Source organism: Neofelis nebulosa, chromosome 9 (genome assembly GCF_028018385.1).
Source record: "Neofelis nebulosa isolate mNeoNeb1 chromosome 9, mNeoNeb1.pri, whole genome shotgun sequence".
In the NCBI taxonomy this organism is placed as follows: Eukaryota; Metazoa; Chordata; class Mammalia; order Carnivora; family Felidae; genus Neofelis; species Neofelis nebulosa.
Genome location: NC_080790.1, coordinates 137,147,189 through 137,170,778, shown reverse-complemented (window position 1 = coordinate 137,170,778; position 23,590 = coordinate 137,147,189). Strand labels below are relative to the sequence as shown.

The 23,590-nt window shown below is 60.9% G+C and overlaps 1 protein-coding gene across 1 annotated transcript; it reads right to left on the bottom strand.

Annotated features, from left to right (window-relative positions):
* Positions 1 to 467: 467 nt before the first annotated feature.
* NPEPL1 (aminopeptidase like 1) lies at positions 468 to 22,130 on the bottom strand. The gene is made up of 12 exons (XM_058686085.1): positions 21,942 to 22,130; positions 21,232 to 21,417; positions 20,615 to 20,785; positions 16,303 to 16,392; positions 15,765 to 15,846; positions 13,252 to 13,394; positions 7,295 to 7,372; positions 3,962 to 4,062; positions 2,886 to 3,009; positions 2,388 to 2,564; positions 1,738 to 1,848; positions 468 to 1,222 (listed from the first exon to the last, which is right to left on the bottom strand). The coding sequence occupies exons 1-12, from the start codon at positions 22,089 to 22,091 to the stop codon at positions 1,064 to 1,066; spliced, it is 1,572 nt and encodes a 523-aa protein (XP_058542068.1). The 5' UTR covers positions 22,092 to 22,130; the 3' UTR covers positions 468 to 1,063.
* Positions 22,131 to 23,590: the final 1,460 nt, after the last annotated feature.

Genomic DNA, 23,590 nt, shown 5'->3' with positions numbered 1-23,590 from the left:
GGGTAGAGCATAAAAGGGGACAAAGGTCCTGCCTCACCTGCCACACAGGGTGCTGGTGGGGGGAGGGAGTCTCCTGACAGCCTGTCCTTCAGCACCTATGATCGACTCAGTATGGTACTCGCCTCGTGATGTACGTAGGGCGAGCACAGCCCTCCCTGCAGACCACAGGACCATGGGAGAGTCCCAGAAAGCCCCAGGGGCCTCCCGTTGGGAGTCCACACCGTGAAACCTCAGAAAACCAACCAGCCTGGGCTGTGCAGGCACCGACCCAGGACTCTGGCCCCACCCCCGTCCTCTTCCCACACCCCGGGGCTCTCGTCGGCCAGAGCGAGGTTGCCGCACTGCATCTTGATGCTGGATACCAGTTTTTGAGAAGGTGGGAGGCCTGGGAGCCTCGGAGCCATGGGCAGGCCTCAGGGTGGGTTTCCCAACCAGGGTGAGAGAAAGACGAGGCAGAGACACAGGTGTAATGTGATGCGGCCATATTTACTTCACCCTCCAGGGACTCCTAAGGGCCCAGAGGCTCCTCTTGCTTCCGTAAAATTGGGTCCCTGAAACAAGTTACTTCCGTCCTTTCAAAGGGGTGGGCTGCCTGGAGGGAGCGGCTGCCCTGGCTGGAGCATGGCCTGGGCTCTCCATGACGTGGATGCCATGTGAGGGGGCTGGGGGCCAAGGATAAGGCCACGGGCACCCCCTGCGGGCACTGAGCAGGGACAGGAGGCCCAAAGGCCACCTGGCCAAGGCAGTAGGGTCATCTGTGCATCCCGGAGCCTCAAGGTCGTGCGTGCGGAGGCCCCTGCAGGGAGGAGCGTGTGCAGAAGCCGGCAGGAGGCTTGGCAGGTAACTCAAACAGCCGCAAGCCCCAGCGCCACCCCCCCCCCCCGGGCCATCCCCCAGACCCTGAGCTGTCTTAACGAAGGAGCTGTTTCTATCACTGTGACAACTAAAGATAAAAACAAACCGAAGCCTATCTTAAGGTATAATCTTCCAATTGCTTAAAATTAATCAGTGCAAAGTGAGGTAAAGAGCCTTGTGTCACAAGGGGGCCGGGGAGCGGCCGGCCTCACACGAGCCTGCGCCTCTTGGAGTCCCTCTCCGCGTCGGCCTCCGGGGCATCCGCTTCACAGCCAAGTGGGGACACCAGGTTCAGCAGAGGGTCCTCAGAGGCCCGGCCGAAGAGTGCCAGCAGGAGAGCCACGCCGAAGCCCGTGGCACGCTCCCCCTGTGGGCAAAGGGCAGGCTGGAAGCCCTCCGCCAGGCTGAGCCAGACCCCCTCGGCAAGCCCACCCGTGCAGGAAGGGGTTCCCGGGCCAGGGCGAGGGCGTCCACCCCCCGCTCGGCCCGTGGCCCCCCTCCTGCCACCCTGCCACACTCAGAGCCGAGTCAGGCGGTGGGATGGCTCTTTGCCCTCTGGCCCCGACCCCCGGGGGTCTTCTTGGGTGGGATAGAGGGTGAGCCGAAGGCCCGGGGTCTCCAGCAGAGGAGAAGGGCCGTGCGCAGCAGCCACTCTATTTCCGGGGATGAGGAGACCAGAGACCAGGGGCACGGCTGGCCGAGGTCGGGCCACAGGCAGTGTGACCCTCCACACAGAAATGCTGCTGATGAGCTCGGCCCAGAGACAGAGAGGGGTTCTGGGTGCACGAGAGGGTGGGAGTGGCCAGGCCGGCGTGCGGTATGTGCAGGTGGGGGCGTGGGGGGCAGGCGGGGAGAGGACACCCCGGGGGAGCCTGGACTCACGGCGTGCACGGGTGCAGCGATGTCCAGGTGGACCCAAACCCCAGGCCAGTCAAAGCCAATGTGTGAGGCGATGAAAAGGCCAGCACAGGAGCTGGGGCTGTTGTCCCGGTCCTAGGGGGACAGAAGGATAAACGGTGACCTTTCTGCTGCCAGCAGCGGGGGTGTGGGGGAGGGGCTCCACCAAAGCGCGTTCAGGGTTCACTCGGACCCGCTGAGGATGCCCCCCCCCCCCGCCCCACCATGCCCCCTGGACCACATCTTCCTCAGCCACTGCCTCCCCTGGTGTCTGCACGAGGGGGCTTGGGGTGCAGGGGTGCCCGGCGTGGGGGACTGCAGAGAGGGACCCCAAGGGCTTTGCACGTGTGTGGATTAAGGGTTCTGCCTTCACCCCAGGGAGCTGCGGAGCCAGTGAAAGAGCTGATGGAGGAGGCAGACCCCAGAGCGGGGAGGGAACTTCTGGCACGGACCCGAGGCAGGGCAACCAGGGAGAGGTGCATGCCGCGTTCCAGATGCTGCCACCCTGAGCACGGATCTGGGGCCCACCTGGGGGGCCCTTGTCCACACTGCTGCTGGGTCCTGGGGTCACCTGGGGCTCGGTCTGCCCCACCCCACCTGGCCGGGCGGGGGGGGGGGGGGGACCGCGCACTTACCGCCACGGAGTTCTTCATGTCAGCTACGGCCGAGGTGAACTCGCTGAAGTGCAGCTCGGGGCAGTAGACCAGTGGGTGCACCAGGTCTCCGCACCTCGTCCCAGCCTTCACGCAGGCCGCCTCCCACTCCGCGCTGTTGGTGAGCACCGCAGCGTGGTACTTGCCCGTGGCAATGCCCTGGGAGGGTGGCCGGGGCAGAGGGAGGGGCGGAGCGCAGGGGAGCGGCCACGCGCGGGAGAGCAGGGGCCCGGGGCGCACACAGAAGCCAAGAGGGGCAGCGAGGAGCAAAGAAAGAAAGAACCGGGAGCCACGTGAGCCGCCAGGGAGGACGGTTCCTAAGCCGTCCTGACGCCGGGACCCAGCCCATGGGCCTTGCCACCTGCCTCCCACTGGGTGCCAGGGACGAGCTCCCAACCTCCCCCTGGGCTGTGAGGACGGGGCGGGGGGGGGGTGGGGGTGGGGGGGGAGGGGACAGCACCAGGAGTCGAGGTGGCCCACCTGCGCTCCGGTCAGCGTGGCTATGTCCAGGATGATGTCCGCACCCAGGTCCTTGCAGGCGTAGGACACCCCATCCGCCAGGACCAGCCTGCCCTCAGCGTCAGTGTTGTTGATTTCCACAGTCCTGGGATGCCGCAGAGACCCCTGCTCAGGGACGGTGCTCCCTGGGGCACTGGGACAGAGTCCCTTTGGAACTGGGGGGACCCCATGAGAGCCCGCTTCCCTCCCCGGAAGGCAGGGCCGCTCCCACCCCTACAGCGATGTAACGCCAGGGTCAGTCCCACCCCACTGCTCTCCAGCTGTGAGCCAGGGAACCCCACGCAGCCCCCTGTGCCTTGGTTTCTTCGTCCGTAAGATGGGAGAACAGGGTTGTGCGGGTAGCCTGACGTGCACTGGGCCAGCCCTGGGCCCACACAGCCCGGCACGAGGTAAACACAAAAGGCGGAGCCCCTCCGGGGATCGCCCTACAGACAGGCGCCCGTGTACGGGGCGGTGAGCAGACTCTCCTATTGCGAATCTAGACCACCTGCTCCTTCAGCTGCTGCCCACTGACTTCTCAGTGTGTCCTTTGCAACTGGGAAGCAGTTCAAGGGCCGATCCCAAGGGGAAAGTGCAGGGAGAGCCCTCAAGGAGGAGGTCTGGAGGTGGAGTGGGGGGTGGGGTTGGGACAGGGCTCCGGGCGCACAAAGAACTTTAAGCCTAAAGGTTGGGAAGGGCGCATCCCCCTAAGGCAGGGTGGATCCTGAGCCAGGCACCCTGAGGGAGCCCAACACCTCATCTAGTGATGTGACCTGCCACCCGCCCCCGGACCCCTGGGAGCAAGCAGCCTGCTGGCCAGGGGCTCCTGTGACAGGGCGTCCTCCCCACGGGATGTGCCTCTGGCTGGAGAAGCAGGGTGAAATCTGCCTCCAGGACGGCCGTGGGTCAGGGCTGACCAGCCTGGCCCTGGCAAGGAGAGCCCCCCGCCCCCACCACCACCACGAGGTCCAGCAAGAGAGCCCCTCCCCGCCCCCCACGAGGTCCAGCAGGGCCCACATGCCCAGAGGGCAGCCAGGGGGTGAAGGAACCAGCCTTACTTTCCTGAGTACAGCAGGTGGATATCGTCTGGCCTCGTAGCGTTGGGACCCACTGAGTTCTCGGCCAAGCAGAACACAGCGTGGAGGTTGTCTTTGAAACCCTGCAGGGAACATGGGCAGAGGCTCCAGTCACACCGGCTAGCAGTGCGTGGAACAGACAGAACTGGCCAGAGTTTTCTGACCCCTGTGGACAGCAGACAGACGGAGCCCCGGGGAGCAGAGAGCACTGTCCCGTCACTCCCAGGCAGTCCTGGCTGCACCCCATCTGGGAGAGTCTCGCCACCCCTGTCAGAGCCCACGCAATTCGAGAATGAGCCCGGGAGCGGGGCTGCTGGCTTTCCTCCTGGCTCTCCCACTCACCCAGGGCACGAGCCGGGCAGGTGGCTCAGCCCCTGCCTCCCGTCCACAACGCATGGTCAGCGATCAATGTCTCCCACTGCACAAACCCTCTGAGCTCTGCATCGGTGTACAAGAGCAAGCTACACACAGATGCGCGCGTGGGGGGTTGGGGAGAGCTTGCCTCACCCAAGTTTCGGTGTGCGGTTAGTTTTCTGATGCCAAAACATGACGTGTGCACGCGGAGAAACGTGCACAGAACAGGCTGAGTCAGTTTCTGCCCCACACGGGCCCTGAGCCTGCCCCAGAAAACCCCTCGCCTGGGGGGCAGCTGGGGCTCTCCGGAGCAGGTGTCACGCTACAGGTGCCGAACCCCCATCAAAGGTAAACGCGGGCCTGTGGCAGGCAGGGGCCATGGCACCGGGCCGGGACAGCGTGGAGCCTGAACCCAAAACACGGTGCCTGGGGAGAGCACCCCACTCACGTCCTGGGGCCGAAACCGTGGGGCAGCCTGTCGGCTCGAAGACCCCGAAGCAGCTGGGACCACACTCACGGCCAGGCTGTGTGAGGATGAGTGTTCGCGGCTTCCAGAGTCTCGGTCCCCGCCCCCCCCCCCCCGCCCCGCCCACTCAGAGCTCCCTAAGACCCCTAACCACGGACGTCCGCCCAGCACACGGGGCCTGCGGCCTGGCTGTGCCCCCGTCTCCAGCTGTCCTCGTCCCCGTGGGAGTGAGGGGCTGGGATCAAGTCAAGTGTGACAACATGCGGCCTCGAGACAACAGGGTGGCCCCAGGGGCTCCGAAGCTAGAGAAATGGATCCCGCCGCGGAGGGAGGGGGGGCCCTGAAGTCTTCCCGGAGGGAGCCATGTCGGGTCTGGGCCCGGAGAGGAGTCTGCACAGCAGGACAGCAGGGCGGTGCGGAGAGACCACGGCCCCCAACTTGACCCTGTCGGGTGCCCTCCCACCCAGTTTTGCGTTCAGAAGGTCTGGTGTGCTGCTGCTTCTGGTGTGGGGTCGCCACGGGGAAGGCCAGCTTAGAGGTGCTGAGGGCCTTGGGCTCGTATTACCGGGCACTGGGGAGCGGGGTGAGACACATGGGTCTTGGGATCCCCAGGGGCCGGGGGGACTGAAAACCCGCAGGCGGCCGAGGTTTGAGGTTCTCAGGCCGCGGGCCACGGCCTAGAGGCTCCACCCTCAACCCCAGTTTTTGTGGGCCTCGATGTGAGCCACAAAATACGTAATGGTGATGCTGGCTTATAACCCACAGGGTGAACTAAGAATCTGCACATCCATAAGTGGGAACAAAGTGTTGAATGAATAAGTAACCCGGGGAGGGGAGCACTGTTTCCCCCAGAGAACCCCCCGCCCCACCCTCACCCACTGCCAAGGGGATGTCTGCTCGTCTCGGGCAACGGGCTGGACTCCTGACCAGCCGGAATTGGAAACTGTCTGCCAAGACCTTTTTGTTTTTGTTTTCATTTGAAGGAGAAAGAAAGTCTGGTATGTGGTGAGGTGAAGGCCGGGCCCCATAGAAGGAGCCTGAAGGAGGTGAGCCGCCATGGCGGTCGGGGCACCCCATGCCTCTGTTGAACAAACACTTTTTATGGCGTGGGGACTTTAGGCTCCGAAGGACATCACCTGAGGCCTCCCTGGAGTCCGTCCTTCCTCTCATTTTAGAGCCTCTGGCCTCTGATGGGTGCAGACCAGCCAGGATGAGGTGATGCACCCAAAAGAGTGGCTGCCTATGTGCCTGGGGACGAGGCCTCGATGCCCGGGAACACCTGAGGGGCCTGTGCTCTCGGGGGTGGCCTCCTGAACGGCCTTCAACAGGTGGGTGCCTGCCACGTCCTCGGGGCAGACGCAGGAGGAACAGCCACAGCCGGCTGGTCCCTTGCTCAGGAATCTGGTTCCAATGGTTGGGCTCCGTGAGGCTGCACGTGTCCCGGACGGGAAGATCTCCCACTTGGCGGGTGAGCTGGGCTCAGAGACCTCAGTTGTATGGGGTGGGGGGGGGCGCTGGGGGCCCCTCTGCTCCCCCGGATGTCTCTGCTCAAAGCGGTCACCCAGGCTATTCCCGAGGCAGATCCAGTCCCATTCTACCTGGTCATGGCTCACCAATGCCAGCTGGGTACCCCCCACAGACCCCTACCCTGACCCCAGGCCCTGAGAGCGGGCAGGCAGGCCGGGTGGGGCGGCCCCAGAGCGGCCCTCCCCATCCCAGAGGGCAGTCCTCCTCCTGGCCGTGAGGGACCCAGATGGCCCGTCTCTCTGTGGAGAGAGTGGCCCCGGGTCCCCACCGGCTCAGACAGCACTCTCATGATGTGACCCACAGATGGGTTGTGGCAGGAGGGGCACCCAGGAAGGCCGGTGCTCATGAGCTCGGCACAGGGCCCTGTCCGTGCCATGTGGTTTTAGGTCGGGCTTCTTCACCGAACACACGCTCATGGGGCACCTGACACAAGCCAGACCCTGAGTGGTGGGCATGGGTGGACACACTCAGGAAAAGGCAATGTGCCCAGGCAGACATGCCCCTCAGGCAGAGGTGACACTCTATGGGGAGGTGGCACTCAGGACAGGTGACACTCAGGCAGAAGTGACACTCTCAGGACAAATGACACTCTCAGGAGAGGTGACACTCAGGCAGAGGTGACACTCAGGACAGGTGACACTCTATGGAGAGGTGGCACTCAGGACGGGTGACACTCAGAGGTGACACTCTCAGGACAAATGACACTCTCAGGAGAGGTGACACTTAGGCAGAGGTGACACTATGGAGAGGTGACACTCAGGCAGAAGTGACACTCTCAGGACAGGTGGCACTCAGGACAGGTGACACTCAGGCAGAGGGGCCCCAGCAGCAGGCAGGAAGCCCCCGCAGAGCAGGGAGAGAGGTGTCGAGCTGTGGGGTCTCAGGGGTGGGGGGGTGGGGGAGGAAAGCAAGCCCGCCCCCAGGGAGTCCCCCTCCTCGAGGACTGCAGACGATGGGGCCACACTCACCTGCTTGATGGCAGCTCTGAAGGCCCCCAGCACAGCCGCAGCACCCCCACAGTCCCTCTTCATCCCCGGCATGGTGGTCTGGAGGGGGCACAAAGGGGCCAGGACAGCAGTGAGCACGAGTGGGTGCTGGCCTGCCATCAGCAGTGCCCCACCCCTGCCTGGCACACTAGGACCCCAGAGCGGCTCCCTCAGACCTGTAGGACCTGGTGCCAGGTCCCCTGAGCTCACACAGAATCCAAGAAACGCCGCCCCCCCCCCCGCCCCCCGCCGGTCACGCAGCTGTTCCCCACAAGCGATGGGACATAATGGCCAAAGGGGATGGGACCTTTTTGCCGGAGCGGAGCTTTGGGGGTCACCTGATGAACCAGAGGTGGGAGGGAGGGGAGCCGGGGAGCTGCCCAGACCCGCCACGTGGGCCGTGGCCTGGCTCCTACGACCCGGCCACCCACCCCCAGGCTGCCAAGTTCCCCTGGGGTCTGTCTGCAACAGCTCTCTCTGTCCGTGTCTCTGCCCAATTTTTGAGGAAGAAGCTGAGGTCTGGGGCCTCGGAGGCTTGCTTGAGGTGTCCGGGCAGGGCTCCTGGGCTGTGGGGCAGGCTTCCCCGCACCTGTCACCACCTGGCCCCAGCTCCCTCTGATCCCTGACATCAATGTCTCCAACAATGCGCTCAGGTTAACGCGAACTCTTCCCCAAGGTCACTGTCACCAGTCCCCAACCCCACCGCCCGCTCTGTCGACATCTAACGGGGGGGGGGGGGGGGGGGGGGGGTGTGTGCCAGGCACAGGTGCCCTCATGCTGCAGAAGTAACTGTGAGAAACTGTGATTTCTCTACAAACCGGCTGAGAGCGGTTACACGTTTTTCCATTTGATGGCCTCCCAGCTCTAATTGACAAGTTCATACTTTAAATTCGCAACAGGCCATCAGATGCAGGATCTGGGTCGGAAACGTACCGGGTGATTTTTTTGAACCCTTATCGGATTACACAAGCCTCGGGTTTTAATGGAAAGCATTTTTAGACATAAACTGAGCTGCTTTTACAATTAAGTTGAGTGAAGATGACCCGGCTAGCACTATTGAAAATAAGCTGTCTCTTTGACCTAATCGGCGAGAAAGCACAGGATTGTTGAAACGGAAAAACCCGGGCCTCAGATCTGGAATCAAACCACTCGCAAAACGGCCCGCACAGGATAGCTCCAGATGGTCTCTGAAATTGTGTCTCCCTGTCACCAGGGCGGCCTCCCGACCACAGACAAGGAGCACCAGGCGGCAAATGCACCTCAGTTGACTGCGTGAGCTTTGCAGACCGTCCCCCACCGCGTTCTTCCTGGTTTTAGAAAAGAGACGCTTCCCAGAGTAGCAGGAAGATGTCATCCGCCCGGGACACTCATGGGGCTGTCACACGATGCGGCAAAGCAACATCGGGCCGCGGCCACGACACGGACGGCCGCGGGACTCGCCTCCGTCCTGCAGAGAAACATGGCGGGGCCAGCTCCCTTGTCACCTCGCCGACGCAGATACACGCTTAACTTTTCCAAGTCTCCACCGCCGAGTGTAGCTGTTTTCCATGTTCCAGGTGATGGAATGGAAGGTGCGTGCGGAGCGGTCCTGTTCTCGCCAGACGCTCGCCGGGCAGTCAGGGCCGGGGCTGGGGACGGTCGCCGAGTTCTCTGCTCAGCTAGAGAACTGCGCTCCTGAACACCGAGCTTGACTCAAGGAACCACTGACATGTGCCGGTTTATTCAGACTTAGGTGTCTGGCAGATGTTTTCTTTTTTTTTCTTCTTTTTAATTTTTATTTATTATTGAGAGAGACAGGGTGCGAGCGGGGGTGGGGCAGAGAGAGGGGGAGACACAGAATCCGAAGCGGGCTCCGGGCTCCGAGCTGTCGGCACAGAGCCCGACGCGGGGCTCGAACCCACAAACCGCGAGATCACGACCTGAGCTGAAGTCGGACGCTCCACCGACTGAGCCACCCAGGCGCCCCATGGCAGATGTTTTCTTAAAAAAGAACAAAGTGAAACTCTCACTTCCAGAAGAGCCTACAGTAGTCGCTGCCGGTGGTATAATCTGAGCTTTCAAGCAAAAATAATGATTTTGAAAAACTTGTATCTGTCTCTGTGACAGCTTCTTAATAGCGATTTTTAAAAATGAGATGGATGGTGGGACCAAGTGTGGCTTTTAAAAATATCGTATGTTGGGGCACCTGGGTGGTTCAGTTGGCTGAACGTCTGACTCTTGGTTTTGGCTCAGGTCATGGTCTCACCGTTTGTGGGTTTGAGCCCCGCATCGGGTTCTGTGCTGACAGTGTGGAGCCCGCTCGGGATTCTCTCACTCTGTCTCTCTGTACCCCTCCCCGGCTCACTCTCCATCTCTCTCTCTCTCAAATCAATGAATAAACATTTCTCTAAAATTTTTTAGAAATACAACGACATGGGTGGTGGAACCAAGTGTGACTTTTTAAAATAGTATATGTTGTGTCAAAATTCGGAGGTTCTGCATAACTCCGGGGACAGTGTCTTCTGAATGCCCATGCATGATGCCACAAGATCATGCAGAGTTCGAGGCAGACCGTAATAACAGAGTGCACAGAGACACTGCCACGGTTTCTGATCCCGCACGAGCACTAAGCTTACAGACGCTCTCCCTCGACGAGTTTTGGTGTAATAATAGCAAAGAAAAATGCCCTTGGGTGTTTGTAACGGGCACTAAAATATTTCTCCCCGCGTCGGGCTCTGTGCTGACAGCTCGGAGCCTGGAGCTTGTTTCGGATTCTGTGTCTCCCTCTCTCTCTGACCCGCCCCCACTCATGCTCTGTCTCTCTCTGTCTCAAAAATAAAATAAACATTAAAAAAAAGTTAAAATAAAATAAAATAAAATAAACAACGATCTCTCCCCAGTTTTAATTTCTAGCAGGGTAAGTATCAACCGACATCACTCTTCTAAAAGAATCTCCTTAGGATCAATACTGTTTGAGAGGGGAAGGGGTTCTGAGACTAACACATCTGAGACCTAAATTCACACTGATCCTGATTTACCTTTGAAGTCTTTGGAGACAGTGCCCCCAGCAACGTATGCCTCATTCTTCAGCAGCCCCTGCTTCTCACTCTGGCCCTCCACCAAACCAGCATCCCAAATAAGCATCTGATCCCAGGAGAAAGGAGCTTGCAATTCTCCCCGCTGGCACTGAGCTGCCTCCAGGGCAAGAGCCAGTGTCACGGCTGAGAGACACGGTCTTTGGAGTCTGAAAATAATAATTTACAGACTAAAAGTCGGTTTGCCTGTTGTCATCAGTGGTAAAATATTTCTCCCGAAAAATCCGTGGCTTGAAGTGAGTTTTAATCGTATCAAATAAAAGGTGTGAACCCACCCATGGTAATTACATGTCCTTTTAGAAACCTCATTCTACATGGATGCTAATAACTGCCAGGTGCACAGCTGGCCTGACCAGCACAGACTCCGCGACGTGCCTTCCACCAGAGAACGGAGGTGGGGTCGGCACCCACGGTGCCACGCGTCCTGCCCGCAACCGTGGGCTCCAAGCGAACCCAAGAGTGCAGGGAGCCTGGGACTTTCAGCCTCCCGCCGTCTATGGGAACCACTGGACTTGTTTAAAACGTTTTCACTCCACAGATCTTTGAAGGCCGCTAGAATCCATCTCGAAGGGCTGAAAACATGGACAATATCACAATTTCTGGGGTTTCGTGGGAAATGGGGTATCTGTGTATTGACCGCTTCATGCAAGAGAAACTCTTCAAAATTAAAATTAATCGTGGTTTTGGACCGATTTGGACCAAGCACGAGTGAAGACAGTCTCACAAATCTGGTACCTCTGTCCAGGCAACGGACATAAAGATGTGGAAAAGATCACTTTGGATAAAATCCCAGACAAATCTGCAGAAGCGAAGGCCTGAAAACAGACACCGTCATGCTAACATCTGTTACCACGACAGACCACAAGGGAGACATATGCTATTTTCTGTCTAAAACATCATGTTAGTGTTATTTAAAAGTGTCGATGTATTACTGTCTTCTTTACGTGTACCGTAATATTTATCCCTTTATTTATCAAAAAAACCCCTTTTTAATGTTTATTTATTTCTGAGACACAGAGAGACAGAGCACGAGTGGGGGAGGGGCAGGGAGAGGGGGAGACACAGAATCCGAAGCAGGCTCCGGGCTCTGAGCTGTCAGCACAGAGCCCGACGCGGGGCTCGAACTCACAAACTGTGAGATCATGACCCGAACTGAAGTCAGTCGCTCAACCGACTGAGCCACCCAGGTGCCCCTACACTTTGTTTATTTTCAAGTAATCTCTACACCCAGCATGGGGCTCGACCTCACAGCTCCGAGATCAACAGTCACACGCTTCACCCACTGAGCCCGTCAAGCGGCCCTATAATACTTACTTCAATTTTTTACTGGCATGATAATACATATGGAAGGTGTTTGTTTTTTTTAACCTTTATTATTGGATCATTTCCTGATTAGTTTTGAAAATAATGCTGTTTACAGGAGGAGGGACGTTACCAAAAAACCAAAAAACCAAAAACAGGGGCGCCTGGGGGGCTTAGTCGGTTAAGTGTCCGACTCAGGCTCAGGTCACGATCTCACGGCTCCTGGGTTCGAGCCCCGTGTCGGGCAGGGCCTGGAGCCCGCTTTGGATTCTGTGTCTCCCGCTCTCTCTCTGCCCCTCTCCCGCTCGTGCTCTGTCTCCGTCTCTCAAAAACAAATGTTAAAGAAAAAAAAAGGCCATCCACTCTGGGTACCAAATGCACTAGACGGACTAGCGGTCGGTGCGAAGGGCAGCACACAGCCGCTAACCGAAATAGCGCCCAGCACTGGGGTTCAGGTCAGAAAGCGCCGGAGCAGCGGTGAACCCCACTGTGCGCGCCTCATCCGCGGGGCGGCACCTCCCGGCTCCAGCCAGTGCTGCCAGGGGGAGACAGAGGACCCGTCCCGCCAGATCCGCTGAGTTTACCAAAGGTCGAATAGCCAGCCTTCTGTGAGAATCTTCCTGTTTTGTACACGTTGGTAACTCACTCAAGATTATAGACCGGCGCTTGGGCCAACAGGACACATCTGCGAGCCCCGCCGGCTGCCAGCTCTCCGTGTCTGCTCGGCGTGAGCTTGGCCTGTCCCGTCTCTTCTAAAGCGTCCTCTCTGGGAAGGTTGGCTCTCCTTTTCCAGGTCTCCCGGGGCACCGATTTCACATGCCTGCTCCTTCCCAGGCCTTCTGGGTCTTGGCGCTGGAGGGCCCAGCCCAGGCCGGGTGCCCAGTAGTTGCTCCATGCGCGTGTGTGACGTGAGCAGATGAAGACGTGTCCCTCCTCCTCTTCCTGGTGCCACCTCGCCTCGCGGTGCACAGCAGGCCTGAACGCGCCGGGTGTGGAGGAGGGAGACGGAGCCACGACGGGTGCCCAGGCCTCCGGACACGGCCACGCCTGAAGGCCGCCCACAGGACAGACTTCTGAGACCTGGCCTCACCAGAACACCTGCAGGCGGCTTGCCTGGGGATCCAAACCCCTCCGGCCTTCTCCAGGGGGCCTATCCTCCGCACAGGCTCGCCCAGACCCCCACTAAGCGTTCTGTGGAAACCCTGGATGGTCGTGGGGACAGTGGGCACCACCCCACGCCCTTCTTTTCAGATGGAACCACCGATTCCTTAAACCTTGCCTCCTTGGGTTAGTTTTCCAGCCTTTTCATTGTTTCTGCGGCTTTTCTCTGGATCCCGTTCAGATTTTTTTGTTTGAAGTGTGGACACGAAACCGTCTCCCCCTCAGAAGAGGAATCAGCCCGGCCGATTCTTCCCGAACTTGGCTCCCCAGAGGCACGCCCCAAGGCCAAGGTCCCAGAAACCTCACTTGCTGCCTTCCTCCGGCGCCCCTGAGAGGTGATGGGCCTGCCTACAACCCTCCTCCTCCTGGGCCCTGTCCAAGCGCTGGCCCCCGGCACCTCACCTTCCCTTTGATGCTGAGACCCCCGGTGTCGTAGACGATCCCTTTGCCCACCCACGCAATGGTCTGGGTGGCTCCTTCTGGGGTGTGGCTGAGGACGGCAAGTGCGGGGGGGTGCAGGGCAGCTTTGCCAACACCGTAGATTCCTACAGAAAGCATGAGGACAGGGTCAGTTGGGCTCGGGTCGAACTGAGCAGAGACCTCCCAGCAGCACTCCCCCCTCCCCCTCCCCCAGAAACACCAGCTCTCTCCCAGGAAACAGCCGCTGGCGTGTGGATATTTCTCCCGGAGCATGTGCAGTCCTAGCCCGAGCGACCTGCCCCCTCTCCTGCCCCCTGGCCAGCGTGGGATTGGGAATGCAAATTAGTTCCAAAGCTCTGGGGCTGCAAATGAATTCTATGCGAAGTATCGTTAGGCAAAAAAAAAAAAAAAAAAAAAAAAAAAAAAAAAAAAATCCACTGAGGGGAAAAAAACCTGTATCATTCCCAGAAAGAAAAGAACACGATTGCAGAATGAAATGATTTTTGGATAACGCTTCAAGGCCACTCCAGCCCACGCTCATTCTCCCACCCCGAGCCCTCCACCCTTTCCAAGCTCACTCCCACCACAGCCTCGCTGCAGCCATGCCATTTCCTATCTTCTCAAGAAAGCCTGTCGTGGGCAGAGACCATGCCTCGAAGTCCCCCAGGAATCGGACTGAACAATCATGAAAACCAAGACGACAGCTGATAATGGCTGCCGGACAAACTCCTACACATTCTGTAAGACCCGCTGCAAACGTCCTCTCCTCTGTGAAGATTCTTCCCCGAGAGGAGCAGCCTCTCCCTCCACCTGTGTGGATGGTTTACGTGTCTTGTGGTGGGCACCTCCAAGAGAGCCCCCTGGGCCCCTCACCTCTGGGTGTTCTTGAGCACGTGGGGCCCCTCCCGCTACGTGTGGACAGAACCTCAGGTCCCACTTGTTCTGGACTCAGCAGAAGTGACGAGATACCACTTCCGAGACTGGGTTACAAAAAGAGACCTTGGCTCTTCCTCGCCTGTTCGCGCTTCCTCGCCCAGAAGCCGTGCTTTGAGGGAAACGGCTGCCGCCTGTGAGCTCTGCTTGAGGAGAGGCCCTCGTGACAAGGGACAGCCAGCAAAGACCCGAGGCCCGGTGACAGAGAGCACATCATCGGCCCCGGTCGAGCCTTCAGATGATGGCCGACCCAGTCAACATGTTGGGTCTCTGCCCAGGAGAGACCCTGCCCCCAGCACCCGGCTCAACCGTGCCCGATTCCCTGCCCACAGGACCGCGTGGCCCTTCCTTCTGGAATCATTTGTTTGGCAGCCACATATCAAGAGTACAGTGCCCCTCCCCCAGCGAGACTGAGAGGACCTTGTCCTAGTGCCTGGGGGGCGGGGAGGATGGGCCTGGCCGCTAGGAAAGGCCCTCTGAGAAGGTGGCTTCCACTCGAGGTGTGCAGGGTATGATGGCCCTGCCATGACAGCATCTCGGGGAAGTACTCAGAGAAAGAGAGCTGTAAAGATGAGGCCCTAATGCTGGGAATGCGAGCTGGTGCAGCCCCTCTGGAAACAGTATGGAGGTTCCTCAAAAAATTAAAAATAGAACTACCCTACGACCCAGCACTTGCACCACTAGGCATTTATCCAAGGGATACAGGGGTGCCGTTTCCAAGGGATACATGCACCCCCATGTTTATAGCAGCACGATCAACAGTAGCCAAAGTATGGAAAGAGCCCAAATGTCCATCGATGGATGAATGGAGAAAGAAGATGTGGTCTATATATACAATGGAGTATTACTCGGCAATCAAAAAGAATGAAATCCTGCCATTGGCAACTTCGTGGATGGAACTGGAGGGTATTATGCTAAGTGAAATTAGTCAGAGAAAGACAAAAATCCTATGACTTCACTCGTATGAGGACTTTAAGAGACAAAACCGAGGAACATAAGGGAAGGGAAACAAAAATCATATAAAAACAGGGAGGGGGACGAAACAGAAGAGACTCACAAATATGGAGAACAAACTGAGGGCTGCTGGAGGGGCTGTGGGAGGGGGGATGGGCCCAATGGGGGAGGGGCACTGAGGCATCTACTCCTGAAACCATCGTCGCACTAGATGCTAACTAACTTGGATGTAAATTAAAAAAAAAAAAAAAATTAAAAAAAAAAAAAGACGAGGCACTGATGCGAACGTGGGCCTGTGCACTCGAGGAGCAGAAAGGTCCTGCTGAGCTGGCCCAGGGAGCCAGGACAGTAGCCTTTGTGGACAGGGAGCAGGCCACGGAACGACTCGGACACCGTGGCTTCCAGAATCCAAACCAGAACCTGAATCAGTGCCTCATTTCTCCCCCAGAGACAGTCCGCTTCCCAGGGTCTGGCCTTGGGGTTGGACGCAGGCTGGCCTCTTCCAGGGGAAGCTTGAAGCGACCCAGGGTGCCACCCACCGCCACCCTCGCCCCCCAGCACCCAGGACCGGCCTGAGGCCACGGCCTTCGAGGCCCAGCTCTACCCACCTCCAAATCCTCTCGTCTTCAGCTCCTCATCCCGGATGATCGTTGGGGTGATCCCCAGGTCTTTTCCAACTTTCTTAATCTCCTGGACACGATCATGGAAAAAGCAACACAAAGACACGTGAAAATGGCTTCAATCAGGACGAGGCCGTGGCTCTGGGCCAGGGATGAGCCGACGCCCGCGTGGCGGAGGGGAGCCAGGGCCCCAGCTCCCTCGGCTTTGGGCGTGATCAAATCCAGGACAGAAGGCCCAGCCTCCAAACTACAACTTCCTGCAGGTTCACGGCTGCAGTCCTGCAGAGGGGCCTCACGGAGGAGGCTCTGTCCCCCCTCCGCCCTCCGCCGAGGCCTGCTGGCCCCTCGCAGCTGGATGGACAGCAGGACCCCGTCCACAGCCGCCCCACGCTTCCTTGGGCGAGGTGCAGTGACTATGGACACCGTCCCCTCCGGCCTCGGGTTTCCTTTGGCTTCCTCGGGGTCCACCAATGCTTCTCCCACCCTGGCCCCACCTTGGCATGACTGACTCCCCTGGGCCACGAACCTCGAGGAACGTGTCTGTGTTCATCTCATTACACGGAGTGTCCACAATACGGGCAGCCAGCCGCACGCCTTCCGTGGCGTTTGTTAAACACTGGGGAAGAAAACCAGAGGCTGTCACCGGGGACCTGGGACCAGGCAGCAAAGGCTGTCCCTCCCTCTCTGTTCCCCCAGGGACCAAAGGCACCGGCAGCACCGAGGGGAGGTTTCGGGGCTGCTGACAGGGCCTCGAGGGGCAGGTCACGCTGCCCGCTGTTGCTCTCCAGTGCCTGTGACCCATCCAGCAGCCTTCAGAAAGTTCAGTGCGGCTCTGTACCTCGCCTCCAACACAGATGACACAATAGCCCTGCAGCCTGGCGTCCCGGCCGGCCGTCAGTGGGACCCACCTTCCTTGCCAAGACTCCTCTGCTGCTTACCCCCTCATCCTGGGGGCAGACGGCCCCTGGGCCTGGCCCTGAGCACACGCTGGGCATCCCCGCCCCTGGCACCTGCCAATCCCACGTCCCCTGCTGGGGAGAAGTGCTGTCCTTTGCTCCTGACTGAACGAACGTCTGCGTCGCCCCCAAACTGGTACCTCAAGGCCCTAACCCCCAACGTGATGCTATTAGGAAGTCTTTGAGAGGGGATCAGGTTGCCATGAGGTCAGGAGGGTGGGGCCCACCGTGGGAGTAGAGTCCTCAGTAGGAAGAGGGAGGGCGTGGCGAGAAGGTGACCACCTACCAATCAGGAAGTCTCCACCACACCCCACCCTGACCTCAGACATCCGGCCCCCACAACTGTGAGGAATACCTATCTGTAAAGACGCCACCCATGGCCTGTTGTGGCCTGAGCTGTAATACACCCTCCCCTCTCCTCTGGTCAACGCCCTGGCCATCCTTTGTGGCGCCTCTTGAAGGTCGTGTCCCCCGGAAGCTTCTCTGGACCTTCCCAAAAGAGTAAAAGTATTCTTTGTCCTGCGCCCCTGGACCCGCTGGCCCTCCTTCCGGCCCTCCAGCCATCAGGGTGGCATTTTTCTCACCTGAGCCCCAGGTGAATGTGTCACAGACTCCCTGCCCTGTCTTCCTGGCCATCCAATGCCACACCACTCTGGGCACGGGGTCCCCACCCTGCCTCGTGCGGCTCACACGTTGGCCCAGAGCCCAGGAGGGAGCAGGGACCCGACACCGTCCACCAAACTCAGCCCGGCACGGGGGACGCCCTCTAGACGGGTGTCTGCGCTCCGATGCGGATGCTGCCCACCCCCGCCACCAGCCACCCCTCCAGGCCCTGCCTCTAACTTCTGCCAAGAGCGTCTGTCCTGCTCTCGCTTTAACACCGACCCTGGAAGTTCTTTGCCTTCTCGTTCGTCTCCACCTGGCTGCCGCCCACGGCGCCCCCTGCCCCACCCCGCGCCCCCCACCACCACCCCATGCTTCAGACACTGGGCTGGCCGGCTGCCTCCATCAGCGCGCAGGGAAGGGGCACGATCAGAAGAGCGACGGCACAGGTGCAGCGGGGGTACAGACAGCTGGAGCGTGTCATTGCCCTCCCCAGCCCCACAGCTGCCTCGGGGAGGCCAGGCTCGGGGGCGACGGCACCTGCCCAGCCACCTCCTAGGCCCTGCCGAATGGCTCAGAGAGCTCCTGCCATCCCCAGGTAATTACACGCCAAAGCCTCAAAGGCAGAGACGCAGGACCGGACAGCTCAGATAGGAGACGTGACCGTGTGGTCCCCGCCGCCTGACAGCGGGCTCTCCTCTGGGAGGCCGAGGGTCCCTGTCCGCGGCTGTCGCGGAGACCATTGCTCATCTGTGACGCAGCCCGGGGCTGCTGTCTGGGAAGCGCGTCAGTGCCCCAGGACTCGTCTCGAAGGAGGCCAGGCGCTCGGCCAGCAGGCCTCCGTGAGCTCAGAGCTCCTGGTGCGGCGCGGCCGGGCGAGAGGGCCGACGGCACCTGCGGGGGAGGCCGGGGAGGCTCCGGGTGCCCTCCGGCACCCCAGAGCCTCGTGAAGAGCCTGCGCCTCCTCGTGCCTCAGCCTCCCCATCACAAAAGCAGGATCAAGCGTTCATTCATTCATTCATTTCATTCCACCCACGTTTCTGGGAGCTCCTGCTGTGCGGCAGGCTCCACACTAAACCCTGGGAATTTGAACGTGTCCACGGTACTCCGGTCCAGCAGAAAATCGCAACACCCCACTCGGTTAAACGCTACAGGGGAGGAGAGGCCACAGGAGCCCGGACGGGAAGAGGACCTGGAGGGGAGTTGAGGGGGGCCCCAGAGTATAGAAAGGGCCGCACGGGTTATCGGAAGCTCCTACGCTCATGATCCAAGACAGACGGGACAGAGGACTGACAGACGGTGGCCGCGGTTAAGACCTGGCTCTGCCCCTTGCTGGTGGGGCCCCCTTAAGTCACCTGATGTTGCAAAGCCTCAGTTTACCCAGCTCTACAATGGGATTAAGGACAGGCCCCAAGACAGGCTGTCGAGAGGATTAAGCACGGGTGTGCGTGCGCTAAGAGCAGTTCCTGCTACCTGACAAGCCCTGGAAAACTCTGCGCTCACGCGGCCAGAGGAAGGACGAGCGTCTGGAGGCAGCAAGACCAGCGAGGAGGTTGCTGCAATGGTCCAGGAGAGCAGCGGGGTGCGGGGGCGGGGGGGGGGTTCCCCGTGGCAGTGGGCAGAGCAAGGTGCCCTGGACGGGGGTCAAGGAGACCCACCAGCCCAGCGGCCCTCGTCACGGGTCGGGCCGTGCTGGGGCTACAGACCGGAAGCTTCTGGAAGCTTCCATCCCAACGTGGGGCACAGAGGCTGAGCAAAGATGTATCACACGAGGTGGGATGGTGCTCGCACTCAGCAGGCAGAGGGCCTGACTGTGAGGGAGGCCATCTCAGCCAGATGGCCAGGCCCCCGCCCCGGGGGGAAGGGACGAGGGCAGAATCTGGACTGAGACCAGGCAGGTCCAGAGCAGGAAGGACCTGGACAGGGAAGCTGAGGAGGAGGTAGGAGCCTGGCAGGGCATAGGCCCAGCAGGAAGTCAGCCCACCGGGCTGGCAGGGAGGGAGGGAGAAGTGCTTGGAGGAGTCGGGGAGTGGGGGAGGGGGGGTCCAGGGTGCTGCTCAGGCTCGCAGCCCCGGGGTCTGGTGGAGAGAGGCCCGAACTCCAAAGGGATCCCCGCAGCTACAGGGGAAGGTGGTCATCGGTGCCCGTCTGAGGGATGAGCTCACAGGCCTACGGGAACCCAGAGATGGGAATGCCGGACGGTCGGGAAAGGGATAAAGATATGGCTGTAGGCCGCAGGGGACGTGGGAAGGAGGCACGACTCCTGGGTGGGGCAGACCCTTCCAGGAGGGATGACAAACGGGATGACAAAGGTCCCAGTCCGGCAGACAGGGCCCTTAAAAAAACAATGTCAGGAAGTGGGGTGGAAACTCCACTCGGTGGGCTGAGGGGGAAAAGGGAGTTCAGAAAGGCAAAACAATGAGCCCGTGTGTTTTCAACGTCTGGAGATGAATGGAAGGAAAGGAAAGGAGCTGTTACGAGACAGTGGAGACGGAAGCATGGCCTCTCCTCCTGGAGCAAAGAATCCAGGTGGAGGGTGAGGGGTGCTGGCCTGGGACAGAAGTGAAGGGTGGGGGTGGGAAGCACAGCCCGGTCTGGCCAGGGACGAGGAGGGTGAGGCCACGGGACAGTCGCCATGGGAAAGGAACCCAACCCCCACACAAGGACTTCTGACTTAGAATCTCTCCCAGCCTTGCCTCACCTCAAAAAAGGATTATCCTGCGGGCGCCTGGGTGCCTCAGTCGGTTAAGCATCCGACTTCTGATTTCCGCTCGGGTCATGATCTCAGGGTTTGTGGGATCGAGCCGGGAGTTCCGGCTCCACACTGGGCGTGGGGCCTGCTTGGGATTCTCTCTCTCCCTCTCTCTCTGCCCCTCCCCCATCTCAAGAATAAATAAACTTTATAAAGAAAAAAGTATTCTTCTGAAGATCCAACGCAATCACGTGTGTAAAAGTGTACCACGGAAGGTAACGTGATATACACGCGGACAGGATTCTTAGTATGAAATGTGAAAGTGCCTGGCACTGGTTAGGTGCTTGGTAAATACGGGTCGAACAGACTGAATCCTGAAAAGGAAGCCCACCCAGAGAGGGGGCGGCTGCCTGGCTCTGGAAAGGCCTCGGGGGCCTTCTGGGAAACTGCTGCAGTAGCCCAGCGCCACATCACCCCCCCCCCCCCCGGAGGCGGGGGAGACAAAGAGAGAGCTCCCCAACTCCCCTTCCAGCGGCCCCCAGCTCGCACAGGCCCAGGGGACACAGCCCGAGCCTGCAGACACCCACTTGCAAAGTGGACACCTCCACTGGCCCGTTGTCTTGTCCCACCAGGAAAAACTCCACCGTGACTGTCTTCTTCTCCGTGCGTCTCGAGGCCCCCGAGCGGTGGGTGAAGAGGGGGAAGGCCCGGGCCAGGGCGCACGCGGAGGCGAAGGCGTCCGACCGCTCGCACACCATCTGCGGCACAGAGAGGCAGAGCCGTGAGGAGGGGCAAACCCATGGGGACTGCACTCAGGCAGTGCTGGGGCCTCGAAGCTGGGCCAGAGGCCACTGTGGGTACAATCTGGACAGAGGGGCCCCAACACAGCCACCGCGCAGGGGCCTGCCCGGAGCCACTTCCTCACTGCGTGAGAAAGGGACACGTCGGCCACCAGATGTGGACCGTCTCCGAGACAGGAGAGGAGGACGCCGAGGGGAATGGGTTCAGGAGTCTCAGATTTGCCACCGAAAATGATCTGGGGTAAATGGCCTAGTCTCTCTGACCTCAGCTTCCCTTCTGTGAGCAGGGGTTACAGTGTCCTGGGTTGTGGCCCCATGTCCACCTGGGAGGTACCGTGAGCCTGGGTGCCCAGCAGGCATGACACACGCTCCCCGATGGTAGGCGGATGGCCTCCGGCACTCACCACGATGCACCGATGGGTCCCGGGTGGCAGGCAGGTCCGCACAAGTCGGGTGACGAAGTGGGCAGCGGAAGGGCTGTTGTGCCGGCTCACCCTGGAGGGCAGGGCGGCCACGGTGGCATAGTTCAGGTAGAGGGGACAGCTGTCCGTGGGGTTGGGGTTGAGCGTGCTTAGCGCGGCCTGCCAGAGCTGGATCAGAAGGGGAGAGACAAGAGACAGACACCAGACTTCAAACAGCCCGCATGCCGGGAGCCCGGCCCTGCATGCGGGCGCTTGCGTCGCCAAAAGGGCCCTTTTGCAGCTTCCCCGGGGCACCCACGATCCGTAATTAAGATGTGTGGCATCTCGCTGGAGCTAAGCGTGCGTGCATGCGTGTGTGCGTGTGCGTGTGTGTCTGCTGGCACGATTCCACCCTTGTGGGATTACACGCTGGGGATTTAAAAGGCCGGCGTGGGGGCCGCCTGGCTTCGAGCTGCCAGCCCGCACCGGGGTGGGCCCGGCCAGGTGCCGCCGCGAGGACTTCCGGAAGCGGGCGGCCGGCTCCTCCCCCGCGGGGCCGCGCGCGCCCCTCGAAGGCGGCGGCGCCCTGGAGGCGGCTCCCGGGGCGGGGGGAGGGGGGGTGCGAGGGGGGGAGCGCCCAGCGCCGCCGGGCTGGCCTCGCGCCCCTGCGGGCGCCGGGCGGGGCCTCCGGGACGGCCGCGCGGCCCGCTCACCTCCTCGGTGACCCGGGGCTGCAGCTTCCCGCGGACGTGGCTCCAGGGCACGCGGTGCAGGTGGTGCAGCTGGCCGAGCAGCAGCAGCGGCCGGCTCTGCGGGTCCGCGTCCCCGGCGCTCGCCTGGAACTGCAGCCCCACGTTCGCCATCTTCCGCCGGCCCGCGGGCCCCCACCCCGCCCCCCCCCAGACCCGGCCCGGCCCGGCCCGGCCGCCGCCCCGCTCCGCTCGGGCTCCGCTCCGGCCCCGGCCTCGGCGCCGCCCCGGCCCTGCCCGGCCCTGCCCGGCCCCGCCTCCCCCCGCCGCTCCGGGGCCGCTCGCGAGACGTGCAGGGCCCGCCCGGGGCGCGAGGGGGCGCCGGGCCGGCGGGGCGGAGCGGGCCGCCCTGACCCCGGGGCGGGCCCCGACCTGCAGGCCCGGCCTGGCAGGCGCCCGACCGGCAGCCGGGCCCCGGGCCCGGGGTAGGCCCCAGATGCCGGCAGGCTGCAGGCCCCTGGGCAGGCCCGGATCCCCGGGGCGGGCCCGAAAACCCAGCAGCCCCGATCCCCGGGCGGGCGCCGAAGCCCGGCGGGCCACCCCCTCCCCGCCCCCACCGCCACCGAGCAGGCCCCGCCGCCGCCGAGGCAGGCCCTGAGCCCCACAGGCCCCCCAGTGGGTCCTGCCTTCAAAGTGAGGGAAACAGAGCTCTCCGGATAGCTTTTCCAGGGAGAGGCCCTGGCCTCTCCAGCCCCAGCACACCCTGGTGGCCCTGACCTCTAGCATATCCTGAAACGACCCAGGCCCAACCTCAAGTCCACCCACGCAGCTCCCACTGGACCACAGTCTGGATGAGCCCTAAGCAGGCCCAGCTGCCAGCGGTGGTCCTGGGTGACCCTAGGCTGGCGGGTGCGTGCCCTTCCCACGCCCCCCCCCCCCCCCAACCTGTCAGGTTTGCACTCGCGGGGGATGCCTGGACCCCTGCCAGCCCCTGACTTAGACAAGGCCCCACTGCCTGGCGTGCTGGGCAGTATCTGTTCCTTCCTCCTTGCTTGATGGGTTCGTTGATCGGCTCCCCACTATTTTCCAGGCAGCGTCCTGGATGTGAGTAGGGTGTCATTATGTGGGTTTCCATCCAGGTTACTGCTTTCTGGGATGGCCAGTTATAAACTCAGGCGTGGCCCTGTCCCCTGGAGGGCCCTTCTTCAGCCCACCCCCTCGGCAGGAAGGGTCATCTGACAGCCTCCCACCCCGCCTGGGGAGAGAGGAGGCGACGAGACCAGAGGAGGGGCAGCGGGTGGTTTCCAGGACGGCACCAGAGCCACCCCTCATTGAGGAGGGAAGGCTAGGCAAGGGGGGGGGGGGGAGACACCTGGAGAGTGCCTGGGGGGCATGTGGTGGGGGTGGTGGAGGGGCCCCGGGGTATGGGGTGGATGGTGGGTGTCTGGTTGGGAAGGGTCTTCGCTCCTGCTGCAGCTCAGATATAAGGCTCAGGGAGTGATGACCCGGATGAGGAAGCGCTACCCATGCTCATTTAAAAATTAGGCTCCTGCCCACATCCTGATTGCTCAAGGGCCTGTTGGCACCCCTCTCTGTTACCGCAGGCTAGTTCCATGTGCCGTGTTGAGTTTCTTTCATTATCTACCTTAAAAATTACCAAAGCCATCCCCCCT

Coding starts and splice junctions, on each gene's coding strand:
- NPEPL1 (XM_058686085.1), bottom strand. CDS start 22,091: ATGGCGAACGTGGGGCTGCAGTTCCAGGCGAGCGCCGGGGACGCGGAC. Junction 2,565..2,885: donor CCACGCTGACCGGAGCGCAG/GTGGGCCACCTC, acceptor CCACCCTCCCAG/GGCATTGCCACGGGCAAGTA. Junction 1,849..2,387: donor ACATGAAGAACTCCGTGGCG/GTAAGTGCGCGG, acceptor CTGTCCCCCTAG/GACCGGGACAACAGCCCCAG.